The 16,205-nt window shown below is 56.6% G+C and overlaps 1 protein-coding gene across 1 annotated transcript in view; it reads left to right on the forward strand.

Annotated features, from left to right (window-relative positions):
• The window catches only part of MAPKBP1 (mitogen-activated protein kinase binding protein 1), a 50,367-nt gene extending 34,236 nt beyond the window's left edge, over nucleotides 1-16,131 (forward strand). The window contains exons 5-30 of the mRNA XM_040620489.1: nucleotides 409-579; nucleotides 955-1,092; nucleotides 1,349-1,531; nucleotides 2,115-2,275; nucleotides 3,069-3,258; nucleotides 3,846-3,992; nucleotides 4,203-4,378; nucleotides 5,160-5,251; nucleotides 5,522-5,647; nucleotides 6,012-6,082; nucleotides 6,226-6,347; nucleotides 6,630-6,705; nucleotides 6,819-6,930; nucleotides 7,108-7,171; nucleotides 7,419-7,553; nucleotides 7,763-7,899; nucleotides 8,103-8,158; nucleotides 9,526-9,762; nucleotides 10,179-10,345; nucleotides 10,583-10,728; nucleotides 10,831-11,028; nucleotides 11,196-11,280; nucleotides 11,582-11,865; nucleotides 12,090-12,686; nucleotides 13,116-13,201; nucleotides 13,677-16,131. Of these exons, the coding sequence (XP_040476423.1) occupies nucleotides 409-579; nucleotides 955-1,092; nucleotides 1,349-1,531; nucleotides 2,115-2,275; nucleotides 3,069-3,258; nucleotides 3,846-3,992; nucleotides 4,203-4,378; nucleotides 5,160-5,251; nucleotides 5,522-5,647; nucleotides 6,012-6,082; nucleotides 6,226-6,347; nucleotides 6,630-6,705; nucleotides 6,819-6,930; nucleotides 7,108-7,171; nucleotides 7,419-7,553; nucleotides 7,763-7,899; nucleotides 8,103-8,158; nucleotides 9,526-9,762; nucleotides 10,179-10,345; nucleotides 10,583-10,728; nucleotides 10,831-11,028; nucleotides 11,196-11,280; nucleotides 11,582-11,865; nucleotides 12,090-12,686; nucleotides 13,116-13,201; nucleotides 13,677-13,904 (4,185 nt within the window). The 3' untranslated portion in view covers nucleotides 13,905-16,131. The remainder of the gene's footprint in view (nucleotides 1-408; nucleotides 580-954; nucleotides 1,093-1,348; nucleotides 1,532-2,114; nucleotides 2,276-3,068; nucleotides 3,259-3,845; nucleotides 3,993-4,202; nucleotides 4,379-5,159; nucleotides 5,252-5,521; nucleotides 5,648-6,011; nucleotides 6,083-6,225; nucleotides 6,348-6,629; nucleotides 6,706-6,818; nucleotides 6,931-7,107; nucleotides 7,172-7,418; nucleotides 7,554-7,762; nucleotides 7,900-8,102; nucleotides 8,159-9,525; nucleotides 9,763-10,178; nucleotides 10,346-10,582; nucleotides 10,729-10,830; nucleotides 11,029-11,195; nucleotides 11,281-11,581; nucleotides 11,866-12,089; nucleotides 12,687-13,115; nucleotides 13,202-13,676) is intronic.
• The last annotated feature ends 74 nt before the right edge of the window (nucleotides 16,132-16,205 follow it).

The following is a 16,205-nucleotide window of genomic DNA, read 5'->3' on the forward strand; positions in this document are numbered from 1 at the left end:
AGGCCCCCTGCTGGGCACGTGAGGAATGCCTGTACCTTCTCGGGTTTACAGGGAAGCCAAGGGGCAGAAATAGGCCCGAGTGGTAGTCGGCCCAACACTGGAGGCCCTTCAGAATCACTCTGGGAGTTTTGAGCAAATACAGAGGTGCATACTCTGACCCAGAGATGTTGGACAAAATCTGGGGCCGTCTTCTCCGGATAATCATTATTGTCCTGAGATATTTATCATGTTTTTGTGTTTTGTTTTTGTTTTTAACCTTTCTCCTGTATAGCACTCTGCTCTTGACTCTTGGCCAAGGGTCACTAGAGAGATTGTAGGTAGCAGTTGGGGAGGTAAGGGCCCCCACTCCGCAAGGCTTGGGGAGGCTGTGTGCCCGTGCTCTCACTTCCAGTTCTTGCTTCCCTGTAGAGCGGGCACATGCCTGCCGTGCGCGTTTGGGACGTGGCTGAGCACAGCCAGGTGGCAGAGCTGCAGGAGCATAAGTACGGCGTGGCTTGCGTGGCCTTCTCCCCGAGCGCCAAGTACATCGTCTCTGTGGGCTACCAGCATGACATGATCGTTAATGTCTGGGCCTGGAAGGTGAGCGGCCTGGGTGGGTGGGCTGGCCTGACAGCCTCATGGGGGTTCACAGGCCAGTTGGGGAGCCCCTCCCTCCACTCTGCTGGTCTCAGTCTCATTCTAGAAGATCGCCTGAAGCAGAAAAAAGCAACTGTGTAGCCAGGTGTGTTGGTAGGAGGGGGTTAGCTCTATGCCTTGTGGACCTCCAGAAGAAATGAACCTCTGCAACTCCTCCAGGAAGAAACTCTCTCTCCCTTCTTTTTCTCACCAAAAAATCTCGGAAAGGAACATTTTTAAAAGTATAAATCCTCCCTAGCCCCTCTTCCATCCTCTGAGCCTCTTGCTTCTTAGCCCCATGGGGGAGAATTTTGATTCTTCCTTTGGCTTTCCCTCCAGAAAAACATTGTGGTGGCCTCCAATAAGGTGTCCAGTCGGGTGACAGCGGTGTCCTTCTCTGAAGATTGCAGCTACTTTGTCACTGCAGGCAATCGGCACATCAAATTCTGGTACCTCGATGACAGTAAGACCTCAAAGGTGAGCTGCTACGGCTGGAAGTAGCCCCAGAGCCAGAGCCTGCTCAGCCCTCCCCAGGAGACCCCGTCCCACTTGGGCCCCTCTCTGCTCACTCAGCAGCTGTACAGGGGTTCTGGGTGAGCCAGACGCTGTCTGTGCCGAGGAGTAGTCTCGAAGAGCGAGGGGGGCTCGCTGTGAGTCTCCCTTCCCCTCAGGGCCTGGTTTGCCGGGGTGGGCTCCGGGGTGGACAGGCGGCAGCAGTGGTGTGTCTCCACAGGTGAACGCCACCGTGCCCCTGCTGGGCCGCTCGGGGCTGCTGGGGGAGCTTCGCAACAACCTGTTCACTGATGTGGCCTGTGGCCGAGGGAAGAAGGCCGACAGCACCTTCTGCATCACGTCCTCAGGGCTGCTGTGCGAGTTCAGCGACAGGAGGCTTTTGGATAAGTGGGTGGAGCTGAGAGTAAGCACCTCTGTCCCGATGGGTAGGGGCTGGCCGCCCATGTGTCAGCTCAGGGGCGATCGCGTGCCTCTGGCTCCGTAGCAGGGGCTAGGCCCTCATGCATGCAGAGGGGACCGCAGGAAAGAGGAGCTTGGGGGAGCCACAGCTTGGTCTAGTTCAGCCCACGGAGATCTGTATAACTCCCTCCTCTCTGCTTTCTCTTTCCACCTTTCTTTCTCCTGCTTCCTTCTTCTGCTCAGAATACAGACAGCTTCACAGTAAGTGGTGCCTAGACCCTCCCGTCTTTCTCATGCTGTTTCTTTCTCTCTGCTGGGCTTTTCCTACTTTGTCCTCTTTGTCAAAAATCTCTCGTGCCTTAGAAGGGTCCCTGACTCCCATCCCCCGACTGCACGTGGCTGTGGGCCCTCTGGCCACCTGCTGCTGGAGGGAGGGGCATCTCTAGATGACAGCTGAGGGGCTCAGGCCAGAGCAGCTGGGCAGCCCTCTCCTCGCCTCTGCCTTGGCTGGTCTCTTCTCTTGGCAGGCGACTGTCGAGGAGGGGTTGGGCAGGGGACCCTTGCTGACCCGGCCCCTCTGCCTGCAGACCACTGTGGCCCACTGCATCTCTGTGAGCCAAGACTACATCTTCTGTGGCTGTGCCGATGGCACCGTGCGCCTCTTCAATCCCTCCAACCTGCACTTCCTCAGCACGCTGCCCCGGCCCCACGCCCTGGGGACAGACATTGCCAGCATCACTGAGGCCAGGTGAGCTACGTAGGCCCCCTGCCTCCACTCAGAGCCTCCCTCTGGGCCCAGCCTTCCCTGGCTGTGCCTCAGGGAACAAAGCAAAGAGTGTACCCGTGCCCCAGTGATTGCCAGACCTACCGTTTTGGGTTTATCAGTACCGTTGCCACCAAGGAGACCGCACCCCATGGGGAAGCAGGGGTGTCTCAGTAAGTGGGAGTTAGGAAGGCCTTGTTGTAAGATTTGGGCTCATATTGGTTGATTTTAGGGATGGTTCAAGGGATTGAAGCTTTGCTCTGGTTAGATGCTGTCAGGAAGGAGAGGCAAGTGCACAGTTGGACATCTTCATAATTTTTATCTGAAAGGTGGAAGGGAAGGTATGGGGCTAATTTGTCATTGGCAAAGCAGCAGCGGTCAGTCACCACAGACGGGACTGGAACTGTTCGGTCATGTGTGTGGTTTGTACAGTGCTGTGCGTTCATCTGTGCTCTCAGACACAGTTAGAGGGGTCTTGTTTTTGTTCCTCTCTGTCACACCACACAGTTCCCTTGTCTGACTGTGGTGTTCCGTGACATGGGTTATGTTCCTCGTGAGAGCTCGATGGTCCGACAGCTGGTGCCGGGTCAGCTCCCTGCTGACAGCTGTCAGACGCTGCTTTTTCCCTTCTCAAGCAGCTACCCCCCTGCAGGTCTGGAGAGCGTTCCCCAGGCTCGCTCCGCTTCTTCCTTTGTGGTTTGGCTTCTGTTTTCATTCTTTTCAATCCTTCATTTCATCGGCTGTCCACTCACTCTTTGTCCTGTCCTCTTCCGTACAGTCGCCTCTTCTCTGGAGTGGCCAATGCCAAGTATCCAGACACCATTGCCTTGACCTTTGATCCTACGAATCAGTGGCTGTCTTGTGTATACAACGACCACAGCATTTATGTTTGGGATGTGAGGGACCCCAAGAAAGTGGGCAAGGTGTACTCGGCTCTGTATCATTCCTCCTGTGTCTGGAGTGTGGAGGTACGTGGGCTGGGCTGGCCTGGGACTGGCCAGGTTCGCTGGGGTACCGTTCTGAGGCAGGAAGTGGGGATCCCTGAGTATAAAGTTACATTCCTGNNNTTCCTGCTGCCTCCTTGTTTCTCCAGCAGCATCCCCGTGTATCCACGTATCTTCATCTGGGTCCCGAGGATTGAGCTTGAATTTTAATGCTTATACATCTCAGGCTTCTTCCATTGCACCCGTGTCTGTCCTTAGCTTTGCCTCATCCTGGGTGGGTGACCTTGGACAAGTTACTGAACTTGACTTAGCCTCAGTTTCCTGAATTGTAAATCGATGCACCTGATTTATCTAGTTGTCCAAGAATTAAATGAAACGATATAAGTGGGGGACATGGAACAGTGCCTGGAACATCATAGGAGCTCGGTGAGGGTGTTTGCTGGGAGTGATTATAGAGGGTGTCTGATAGGTGCGGCTTGCTTACTATGTGACAAATGCTGTGCTACCTTCTGGCCGGCGTTCTCTCTTTAATCTCATTCCCTCCCATGTCCTGGGCGGGGAGAGGACTGCCCCCTAACTGGAGGTCTGACTTTGTTCCCTCTGCCCCTCAGGTCTACCCTGAAGTGAAGGACAGTAATCAGGCCTGCCTGCCCCCCAGTTCCTTTATCACCTGTTCCTCAGACAATACCATCCGCCTGTGGAACACAGAGAGCTCCGGGGTGCACGGCTCCACGCTGCACCGAAACATCCTCAGCAATGTGAGCCCCGAGGCTGTAGGGCATCTGCTCTGTGCTTAGTGCCCCCATCCCCTCAGCCTTCACGCCTCCCTCTCAGGGACCGGGTCCCCAGATTCTGATCTTCCTGCTCTGGTTTGGCCGGGGTGTATCTTGTCCAGCTTTCCTTTCCCCTTGCAGCTGTACTGGGTCAGGCCTGCCTTACCCGCCCCCTCTCCTGACCTGCTCCACTAGGACCTCATTAAGATCATCTATGTGGATGGGAACACTCAGGCCCTCCTGGACACTGAGCTGCCCGGAGGAGACAAAGCCGATGCGTCCCTGATGGACCCCCGTGTGGGCATCCGCTCTGTGTGTATCAGCCCCAACGGACAGCATCTAGCTTCTGGGGACCGTGTAGGCACGCTCAGGTAATGCCAGGCCCGGAGTGGTACTGACTGTCTCCCACAGCGCAGGCTGGGGGATTAGGTCCCGAAGGACAGAGCTTGAGAAAAATGGGCTCAAAAAGATCGGGGAACAAGATGTCTATATACAAGGGGAAAGATAGTAACTTTACAATGAAGGAACCCAGCAGAAACCATCCTAACCAAGTGATTAAGCTTATCAGCCACATGTCAGCATCATGAAGCTTGTGATATGATGCATTAAGCAGCCACATAGCGTGGTTTCTGTGGTATTCTTGCCAAAAATGCATCAGCTCAGTCCAGTCATGGGAAAACAGCAGGCAGACTCAAACTGAGGTACAGAGGACGGAGTAACCAATACTCTTCTGAAGAGTACTGGGGAGTGCTCAGTACTCCTCAAAAGCATCAGGGTCATGAAAGATGAGAGACTGAAGAACTGTCACCGACTACAGGAAACTGAGGAGAAATAACAGCTAAGTGCAGTTGGACTCTTGGTAGAATTCTGGATCCAGAAAAGATATTGTGGAAAAACTGGTGAAATTAAACTAAAATCTTGAATTAGCAGTATTGTACCAATGTAAATTTCCTGGTTCTGGTATTCGAACTGTCGTTAAAGTGGAAAATCTCCATACTCATTGCCATTTTTCTCTAAGCCTAAAGGCTCAAAAATAAATAAAATTTATTTAAAAACAAGGCCTGGGAGCGGGGAGGATAGAGCAGAGAACGGAGGGTGAGTCTGTCCTCCTCCAGCCCGGCCGTGACCTCGTCCGTCTCCGCGTCTTGGCAGGGTGCACGAGCTGCAGTCCCTGAGCGAGATGCTGAAGGTGGAGGCCCACGACTCGGAGATCCTCTGCCTGGAGTACTCTAAGCCCGACACGGGTAAGGAGCATGTGGTGTCTGGCCCGGAGTGGCGCGGGGCTCCTCCAGTCCTGCTGGTGCCACGTGCATCCGTCCCGGCTCTGGGACTTGGGACCGAACATCATTTGAAGCATTTGGTGTCTTCGCAGGTTTAGCGGAGGACGGCTCCATTCCTGCTCCGTGGCTCACTTGGCTTAGGGCTATGGGGCTCGGTTCCTGTGGGCCTTTGCCGGGCCCAGATGGGGGCCTGCTCTGGGCACTCAGGGGCTGATGGAGTCCTTTCAACCCCAGGTCTGAAGCTGCTGGCATCAGCGAGCCGGGACCGGCTCATCCACGTGTTAGACGCTGGCCGTGAGTACAGCCTGCAGCAGACGTTGGACGAGCACTCATCCTCCATCACTGCTGTCAAGTTTGCAGGTGGGGGCAGGGCAATTGAGGCACATTTTGCCACCTGCCACCAACATCCTCCACCCCCACCCTGACTGCCACCGGCCTGCCTCCATGAGAAGGGTGTGCTGGTCACAGGGGTGTGTTGGACAGCAGCTGGGAGGCCTGGGGCCTAATGGGAAGGCAGGTGGAATATAGACTCTCTGTCTAGGGGACCCTGAGCCAACCAGGTTGGCTGAGGATAGAGAGAACGGAAAGCTTAGGTTTAGAGGGAAGTGCCCTGATTTAACTGGTTGTCTGGGCCACGTAGAAAGCTCAGTAGTGGGGCAGTAGAGGAAGGGCTGGCCCCCTTGTGGTGAGAGCAGTGGGAAAACTAGGCCCCCCTCTTCCATAGCCAGCGATGGGCAAGTCCGCATGATCAGCTGTGGAGCAGACAAGAGCATTTACTTCCGCACTGCACAGAAGGTGAGGGTGTGGGGCTTCCCTGAATGGGGCCGGGGTTGGGGGTGGGGGTTTCTACCGGTCCCCCAGCTGAGGTTGTAAGTGGTGAAGGGAGGTGAAAGCGGGGCTCTCTGGGCCTGGTGGGCCCACATGCTCTACCCCTGCAGTCTGGAGATGGAGTCCAGTTTACACGGACACACCACGTGGTACGGAAGACGACCCTCTATGACATGGATGTGGAGCCTAGCTGGAAGTACACGGCCATCGGCTGCCAGGACCGGAATATTCGGTGGGTATCCCCTTCTCAAACCATCTGACCACATTCCTTCAAGCCCGAGGGGGTCAGCTCTAGGCAGCTCTCTCCCCACTTCTATCTTTTTGTCCAGGACTGTGTGCCCACTTGAGCCTACAGAATGAGCACTTTGCCGTACCCAAGAGGCAGTAGCCCCTTTGGTGTTGGGGAGTGGCTGCCAGAGAGAACAGGGCTGGGACTGATGCTGGGGTCTCTGCCACCCAGGTGTGCTTGATCACGGCCTCCTCCTCCTGTGAACAAGAGCATGTTTCTTTACAGGATCTTTAACATCAGCAGTGGGAAGCAGAAGAAGCTGTTTAAAGGGTCACAGGGTGAGGACGGCACTCTGATTAAGGTAAGGGCCCAGGAGGACGGGCCCTGGGCCAGAGAAAGGGAGCACTGGGGTACTAGGTGGAAAGGGACTGGTGCTTCCCTTGTGCTCTGCCAGCTGTGCGTCCTACTCCACAGGTGCAGACGGACCCCTCAGGGATCTACATCGCCACCAGCTGTTCTGACAAGAACCTCTCCATTTTTGACTTCTCCTCAGGCGAGTGCGTGGCCACCATGTTTGGCCACTCAGGTGAGTGTTGCCCCAGTACTCTGCTGCTGGAACTTTACTCTTTCTTGCCTTAGTTTCTTGGGATCTAGCAGAGCTGCCTGCCCCTCCCTTCCAACCAACATCCACGTCCACTGTTGGGACAGAAGCTTGGCTGGGACTTCAGGGTGGCTCATAGGCCGTATTCCTTGTTCCTCACAGAGATTGTCACTGGCATGAAGTTTAGTAATGACTGCAAACATCTCATCTCAGTGTCTGGAGACAGGTGAGCAGAAGCCAGCTTCCCTGAGACACAGATTTTTCCTCTGTGACACACACACCCTGCCCCCTCCTCTCTCTTCACTTCAGTGATGTCTCTGGGAAATAGGGCTGAGCAGGGGTATTTCTAGGGCCTGACGTGGCACTCAAGGGTGGCTCTGGTCTTGCCAGCCCGTGGATTAGGGGAACTAGTGGGGTTCCGCCCCAGAGTCCTGCCTTACCTCTCCCTCACCCAACTCTGTGGGTCTACGCAGCTGTATATTCGTATGGCGCCTGAGCTCTGAGATGACCATCAGCATGAGGCAGCGTCTGGCTGAGCTGCGCCAGCGTCAGCGAGGGGGCAAGCAGCAAGGACCATCTTCTCCCCAAAGGGCCGCAGGACCCAACCGGTGAGAACGGATATGGGCTAGTGGTGGGTGGGCATCCAGACTGCTCGCTGTCTCAGTGCTCCTCCTTTTTGCTCTGGACCTGCCATTCACCTGTACCTCCTGACTCCTGGATCCCCCAACACCTGTTTCTTAACCTGAAGACCCATGAACATTGGCCTCTTCCTGCGTTGAATCTCCTCTTCCCATGACCTTCCTTGTCTTGGACTCAGGCACGAGGCCTCATCGATGCTGTCTCCTGGACCAGCTCTGTCGTCAGACAGTGACAAGGAGGGAGAAGACGAGGGCACCGAAGAAGAAGAGCTTCCAGCTCTGCCCATCCTTGCCAAGGGTACCAAGAAGGAGCCAGGTGTGTGGAAGTCTGGAGTAGGTACAGACAGGCACCATTTGGCACAGTGGCTAGATATGCCCTTTCTGAGACTGAGGGGGAGAGCAGGGTGAGCCGAGGAAAGCAGAGCATCGCTGTGGCCACACAGGGATATGGCTGATGCGGGGCCAGGGCTCTGGGTGGGTGGCAGGAGACACTCTCTCTGACTGCCTGTCTCTGTCTAGTCTCAGTGCCAGGCCCAGCCCTGCCCCGAAGCCTGTCCCACTGGGAGATGAGTCGGGTGAGTCACCATTATTAAAAATGCCTTTCCAAGGTTAAAACGGGTGGAGGAAGGTGAAAGCAGGGCTCTCTGGGCCTGCCCACGTGCTGTACCCCTTGTGTCCAAGGAAGGGCCTCGTGGGAGAGTTTGAGCAGCTCGTCTGGTCCCAGGTTAGGGATGACGAAGCCCAGGAGTCTCCTTCCCGTAGGCCAGGTGGGGTGGCCTGCGAGGTCTAGTCACCACTTGCAGAAGTGCTCCACAGTTCAGCTGCTGGGGGCCTGGGAGTAAATGTGAACAAAGAATAGGTGGAGGTGGGGAGTAGACAGGGGGTGTCTGAGCCAAACAGTTAGAACTGAGTTAGAGTTCAAGGGGCGCCTGGGTGGTTCAGTCGGTTAAGTGTCTGACTCTTGGTTTCAGCTTAGGTCGTGATCTCAGTGCGGTGGGATCGAGCCCCAAGGGCCCTGGCATGGGGCCCTGCTTTTTGCTCCGCTTAGGGCTCCATGCTCAGAGGAGAGTTTGCTTGTTCCTCTCCGTCCCCCTCTGCACCCCCCCTTGTGACCATACGCCTGGGTGCGAGTGCTCTCTCTCTCTCTCTCTCACCCCCCAAATAAATAAATGGATAAAATGTTAAAAAAAAAAAAGACAAGTTCAAGAACAGCAAATGTTCGAAGAGTAGGCATCTGGAGAAACTATAGTTCTAAAGACTCCAGGTTGGGAGGTAAGCTCAGAACTTCCAGAGCGGTGATTTAGAGGGACAGGGCCGTGAGAGGACCAGTAAGTGGGCGGCTACTTCAGGGCAGCCAGAAGGAGGGTCAGGGCTTTCTGAGCAAGCCCACGGCAGCCCCGCCCTCGCTCGTGCCACGTCAAGACTCTCAAGTGGCAGCACTAGCATTGGCACTAGCAGCTCCATGGAATGATGGTGGTGTGGTGCCTCTAGTGCCTTCTGACCAGCCCAGGGGCTCAAGGGTGGACCGCTGGTTTGTCCCTGGTGCTCTGAGTGGACTTGGGGCTGACCTCAGAGTAAGGGAGATCACCAGCTCCGAGGGGTCCATGACGCCAGGTGAAGGCTGGGACTAGAAGGTCTAAGACAGGATGTGGAGTGAAGCTAAGAGCATGAACTCTGGAGCCAGACTACTTGAGTTGTGACCTGCAGGCAGGCCACTTCCTGTCCGTGGGATTAGATGGGCTGCTTAAGCCCACTGTGCTTCAGTTTTCCCATCTGTAAAAATGGGGATAATAATAATACCTACTTCATAAGGTTGTTGTGGGGACTAAGTGAGTAAATACATGTACAGAAAGTGCATGGCACACAGTAAGTGATACGTGAGTGTTTGCTGGTGCTATTGGGTGGTGGTTGTGACCCCTCCCTAACCCCTGCCTCACACCAGGCACAGGAGACGGCGGAGTTCCTGGCCCCAGCTCCTGCAGCCAACCAAGGACCCAGAAGAAGGGGCCGCTGGGCTCAGCCAGGTGTGGAGCTGAGTGTCCGCTCCATGCTGGACCTGCGGCAGCTAGAGACACTGACCCCGAGCTCTCGAGGCGCTAGCCAAGACTTGCTGGCCATGACCCCATCTTGTCCTGGGAAGCATGGTCAGCAGGCCCCTGAGACCTCCCATGCTAGCCAGGTGAGCCAGCTTTCTCCCAGCAGCTTTAGCCAGCCTTATGCCAACAGCTGGGGCCCGAGCACTGGGCCAGCTGTGCTTGCTCTGCCCCTGTGGTAGGTATATGGGTGATGTGGATTGCAAAGGTTCAGGCTGGCTAAGCTGTATGGTCTGGTGATTGCGGTGCTACCCTTTGTCCTGGGCCAGGTTTCTTAAAGGGGTCATGATATTAAGTGGTGGCTGGAGGTTAGCAGTCCGGAGCGTGACAGAATATAGTTATTCCAGAAACTTAAGAACATTAGCTGGAGTTCTCCTCAGAATGGGAATATTCAACTTCCCCCAGAATTGATGCACACCAGATCCTTGCCCACCTCCCCCTCTTTTCCCAGACCCTCTCTCACATCAGCAGCCTCTTGTAACACCCCTTTGTGTGTTCCCAGAAGGAAAAGCCCCCTCGGCCTCAGGCTTCCCAACCCTGTTCCTGTCCCCACATTATTCGGTTGTTGTCCCAAGAGGAAGGGGTGTTTGCCCAAGATCTGGAGCCTGCACCCATCGAAGATGGTATTGTCTACCCGGAGCCGAGTGACAGCCCCACCCTGGATACCAGGCAAGGGTCCTTCCCTCACCAGACCTCAGGAGCCATGCAGTCTTCCTTTCCCAGGTTCCCCTTCCCTGAGCATTTAGTTAGGGGAGGGCTGGCCCAGTTTCCTCAGGGCTTGCCCGCCACTTCACCCCTACCTTATCCCCAGTCCACTCACAGGTCGGGGAGAAGGAAGCCAGGTGTCGGTGGGGCTGCTCACCCCTGCTGACTGCCTTTTCTTTCCCCCGCTGGCCTTCTTGGAAGTGAGTTCCAGGTGCAGGCTCCAGCCCGAGGGACCCTGGGAAGAGTGTATCCAGGCAGCAGGGGCTCTGAAAAGCACAGTCCTGACAGCGCCTGCTCTGTGGATTATAGTAGCAGCCGCCTTTCCAGCCCCGAGCACCCCAACGAAGGTGAGGCTGCGACTTTGAGGGAGGTCAGTGGACTGAGGTGGGAGTGGAGGCTCTGGCGATGGTGGGTGCAGCGTGATGCTTCTCTCCCCTCCCCACATCCAGACTCGGAGAGCACGGAGCCCCTGAGTGTGGATGGCATTTCCTCAGACCTTGAAGAGCCAGCCGAGGGTGATGAGGAAGAGGAGGAAGAAGAGGGAGGCACTGGCTCCTATGGGCTGCAGGAAGGCAGTCCCCATACCCCAGACCAGGAGCAGTTTCTAAAACAGCACTTTGAGACTCTGGCCAATGGGGCTGCTCCAGGTGTGGTCAGAGGGCCAGTATGTGGTCACCGTAGTCTGCCCTTCTTCCCTCCTTCCCTGGCTGAGAGGGAGGGTCCAAGGGCAGGCCATGCTCTGGGGTTACCATCTAGGGGAGGCAGAATCTGAGGGGAGGGCTTGCTTCAATTCATGATTTCTGTACCTTGGTAGGGGGACCAGTCCGGGTACCAGAGAGGACAGAGTCTCGGAGCATCTCTTCACGATTCCTGTTGCAAGTGCAGACCCCCCCGCTCAGGTACTTCTCCCCACGGCTGCTCTCACTCTCCTACAAGGAGCTGTGTCTTACTTGACCTCCCAGGGCTCCCCAAAGGGCTAGTCCTGCCCCTGAGGCAGCAGGCCGCTCTCCTCCTTCCAAGGCTGCCTTCTCCCCACTCCGAACAGCATTTTGCACTCCCAAGTTTTGGGACAACCAGCCTGCTGGCTTTGTGCGCGCCCTTCTCGCCCAGAGCTTCTGGTGCTGAGAGAGCTTCTCCCCGTCTTGGCAGGGAGGACTCCTAAGCCTTCTCTGGGCCTTCTTCCACATTTCCTCCCTGTAGGGAACCATCTCCTTCTTCCTCAAGCCTGGCGCTGTCATCGAGACCAGTCCAGATGCTGCCGGCTTCGGGTGAGCAGCTGAGAGGCAGTGGTGCCAGTCCTCCAGGAGCACCCCCAGAGGCAGAGCCCTCCCCTGGAAATGCTGGCCCTCAGCAGGCAGTTCCTGTGCTTTTGCCAAGACGCCGTCTCAACCCTGACAGCAGCTGGGCTCCCAAGAGAGTGGCTGTAGCCAGCACCTTAGGTGGACTCCAGAAAGCCCAGTCTGTGCAGAGTCTGGTGCCGCAGGGTGAGGAGCCTGGTGGGCTCAACTCCGGGGTGCGGGGAGTATGGAGCGCATGTGCATGCTAGAGGAAGGAGGGCCTGATTTAGCCCTGATGTGTCACGGTGCTTGCCACTGGGTGTCCTTTAGTAGGTATGTGCAGGGCACAGCAACTCCTAGTGAGCTGTGAGCCTTAGCGCCTGGGATGCCTTCCTCACCGCCTGACCTGTGTCTGTCTGTCTTCTCTGCAGATGACGCCCCTCCACCCGGCCCATCGCTCCTACGGGAGATGGAGGCCCAGGAGGGCCTGCGCTCCCTGCCACAGGCTGATGGCCGTCTGTCTCGGCCTCAGTCCTACCAGAACCCCACCACCAGTTCCATGGCCAAGATTTCCCGCAGCATCTCTGTCGGGGAGAATTTGGGCCTGGCGGCCGAACCTCAAGCTCCTGCTCCCGTCCGAGTCTCACCGCTCAGCAAGCTAGCCCTGCCCAGCCGGGCTCACCTGGTCCTGGACATCCCAAAGCCACTGCCTGATCGTCCTACCCTGGCCGCGTTCTCACCTGTTACCAAGGGCAGGGCCCCTGGTGAGGCAGAACAGCCTGGCTCCCCAGTGGGCCTAGGAAAGGCTCACAGTACATCTGAGAAGCGGGCCTATTTGGGGGAGGGTGCCCCTCCCAAGCCTAGGACAGAGTGCCAGGCTCAGCCTGGGCCCAACAGCCCCTGTGCCCAGCAGCTGCTGGTCAGCAGCCTCCTCCGAGGCCCTGAGAACTTGCAGCCCCCACCCCCCGAGAAGACTCCCAGCCCCATGGAATGCACCAGGCCAGGGGCAGCCCTGAGCCAGAACTCAGGTGTGCACAGGTCCCCAGCTCTCATCTCCTGCCCCATCCTGTTTCTCCTGTCTCTGTTGTCTGCTCTCGGGCTCCATCCCATTTCTGTGCGTCCAGCCTTTGGCGTTTTCGTCCTGTCTGCTCCTGTCTGGGTCCATAAGTCACACCCCTGATGGTGAGACACTCCTGCCAACCTTCACGATCTCCTTGTGACCCACTTGTCCCTTCATTGCCGTCTGGCTTCTTGGGCTGGGGCTGGCCCTCCCCTCAGGACCTTGTTTTCTGTGTGGTGTTGGTGGGCGGTGTTGGGAAGGAAGGAGGCAAGGAGAGGGCAAGTAGAGGGGGTGTGATCCTGTGGGTAGGCCTCTCCTGCTCTCAGGGGCCCCTGGGTGGGGAGGCCTGAAAGGGCAGCTTTGCTAGGCCCTACTGAGTTGTATTTGTCCCTCCCAGAACCAGCAGTGAGCCTGGAGGAGTGTGAACAACTTGTGGCGGAGCTCCAGGGCAACGTGCGCCAGGCCGTGCGGCTCTACCACTTGGTACGTGTTGGGCACTCACCGTGGGGGAGGCAGCGCGTCAGCAGGGCTAGCTGAGTGTCCAGAACAACCACAGGCTCTACCACGGACGGGTGGGTGGAACAATCAAGAACAGCCAGGGCAGAGGAGGCGAGGGAGTTAGAGGCCAGGGCAGGCCTCTTGAGCCCAGCACCTACTGATCATCTCTTCTGGAGACTTCCTCAGTCTGGAGGGATAGGGGTCAGAGACCATATGTCCTAGTTTGCCTAGGACCTGAATGTCCTAGGACCATCCCAGTTTATGCCTGCTATCCCAGTGTGATTATTAATAATAGCTGTTGTCATATTCAAAAACGATTGGGCCACCCTAGACGTAAGGGACAGTCCAGAGGGCCTTCTTTGGGGGCAGGCTAGACGCAGGTAGGGCCCTCCCCTTTATATATATATGACAGGATGTTCCTCCACTGTTCCTCCGACTCACTTCCCGGGTCTTGCTACAGGTGGCTGGCTGCAAGACACCCTCAGCGGAGCAAAGTCGCATCACCCAGCTCCTCAGAAACACCTTCTCTTCAGTGCGGCAGGAGCTGGAGGCCCTGGCCGGGGCGGTGCTGTGCAGCCCGGGTGGGAGCCCTGGGGCCGTGGGGGCTGAGCAAACACAGGCCCTGCTAGAGCAATACTCAGAGCTGCTGCTTCGGGCGGTGGAGCGGCGCATGGAACGCAGACTCTAGTTCCAGAATCCTGCTCCAAGTGAATGCTCCCCTATTCCAAACTGTAGCCCCTGCTCCACTCACCAAAACCTGCGGGGATGCTTGGAGTGGAGAGCAGGGATCAGTGTTCAGAGGGGAAGCAGCTTTCCCAGCTACTCCTCATGGGGCCCCTGTATTTATTAATTTATTTCCCTGACTGTTGCCTCACTTTCTTGGAACTCCTGCCTCCACAGCCCCTTCAGTGGCTCATGCAGGGTAGGTCTTGGATCTTTGTCATCTTGGTGCTGTGAGGCGTAGGAGGGCAGCCTGCCCCATCTGGGGGAAGTTGGGAAGGCTGGCCCTCTCTTCTTAGAAGCCATTTGAAATTACTGCAGGGATCAGCTCCCTGGGGTGGAGCACACACAGGGTATTCGGTGGGGTAGAAGTGAGAGGCCATGTGGAATCAGTGCCCTTCAGCCAACAGCGGAGCTTCACCTCTACCTCCACTTCCCCTCCCACACCAGCTGCACTCCCCTGGCTGCCAGAACAGGGGTTATCTGTTTTCCCCAATTCCTGGCAGTTCCCAAAGGCAAAGCCCTTTAGCCCTCCAGGGCGTTCCCAGCCATCAGGAGGCTTGAGTTGGTATCAAGGCCTGAGCCCCCACATTCCATTCCCATTCCCCCTCTAAGAGAGCCCTAGCATTCTCTCTCTCCCTGTGCACCCCTTTCTCTCCTGGCCAGAACTTGTGGAGACAGCTGTGGGATGTTGCTGCAGGACAGTAAAGCCCTCTGCTGGGCAAACATAAAGCCCTGGCCTCCTTTTCTCAGCCCCTTGGTCTTCCCTGTCTTCCCCATCCTGATCCCCAGCAGGCTGCTAGACCCAGAGGCCACCTTCTCCTTGCATCCTGAGTGATGCCGGTGTTAGAACTTCCCTCATGGTTTACAGGGCACCAGCCCATCTTCTAAGGACCTTGGCCACAGACAAAGTCTACACACACACACACACACACACACACACACACACACACACACACAGAGTTGACTGTTCATTGCTAGAGTACTTGGCTGGCTGATGTGTGCCTGGTTTCCCTTCATGTGCTACTCCTGCTTTACCACCCTGGCTCATGTGGAACTATCAAGGAGCACGGAAAGGACTGGAACACACCCGAATTCTGGATTCTTGGTGGTGGTCACAGCCTAGCCAATATGAGATGGCTCGTAGGTTTCTGGTTTGGGTGGAAGGAGCCTCCTCAAAGGCAGTGCTGGGCACCCAGGATGCTCTGGATGCTGGAAGTTGAGGGGAGGGGGAGGCACATGGAACTGCAGAAGGGGCCAAGAGACACACTGGAAAGGTGGTAGGTGGGACAGGTAAGTGGTAGCAGGGAGGGGGTAGATTAGAATTTGAAGGGTAGCTGTAGGAGTGAGGGGAAGGATATAGGGCACGGTGGGCCCGTAGAGTAGGACCAAGTAGTGAAGCAGTTGTTGAGGAGTTGGGGTGAAGAACACGTGTCTCTGGGCCCTACTGCTTCCCTCTGCCTCAGGTAAGTCAGGATAGCTTTCCCGAAGATTCAGGTCAGAAAAACCAAGTCTCCCATGGACAGGCCATGGGGTCCTGCTGGTTCTATAGGCAGAAACTTAGAAAGAAGTTGGTTTCCGTAGAGTGCCCAGCTCTTGTTTGCGTCAGCTGGAGTGCACCAGAACAGATGAAGCCGATTTCACCCCCACTTTTCTCTACTACCACCACCTGCTTGGCCAAACGGCAAACAACTGCAGCTGAGGGTGGGTGGACCCTGGCAGGGCTGCAGCTGCCCATGTGAGGGTTAGGAGTCTACTCCACTCCCCCTCCCAGCACACTAGCCACAGCCCAGACCAAATAGGGCTCAGGCCTGGCCCTCTGGCCTGGGTTCCTCGCGATCCTCAGCCAGCCAGTCCCTCAAAGGAGGGAGCTACACTCCCCCTAAGGTTTGTGAGAAGGTGGCCGCCCTTTCCTACCCCCAGCCGAGCGTGGGGTGGGAGAGGAGGTCTTGTGGTCGCTCGGCGCCCGTCCCCTTCTGCATGTCTGAGGCCACCGGCAACTGCCGCCCCCCCCCACCCCTGACCAGATTTGCCCTGACCCAGTTTTGAACCCCCTCCTCCTTATTTATAACTTTTATACTTTGTCCAGGCCATGGCGCTTCCCTCTTCCCCAGGTCTCACGGGGCGGGGGCTGTTTTTAACTTGTCCGTTTGTATTGATGTATGAACTCGTCAATAAACACAATCATTTGTTAACTCTAGGAGGCTAGCGAGTGGGGCAGGCGGGAGAAGGCGCGGCTTCTCACAGGTGCTCGGGTTCGCAGAATCGG

The sequence above is a fragment of the Ursus maritimus genome, unplaced genomic scaffold (genome assembly GCF_017311325.1).
Source record: "Ursus maritimus isolate PB19 unplaced genomic scaffold, ASM1731132v1 scaffold_35, whole genome shotgun sequence".
NCBI lineage: Eukaryota > Metazoa > Chordata > Mammalia > Carnivora > Ursidae > Ursus > Ursus maritimus.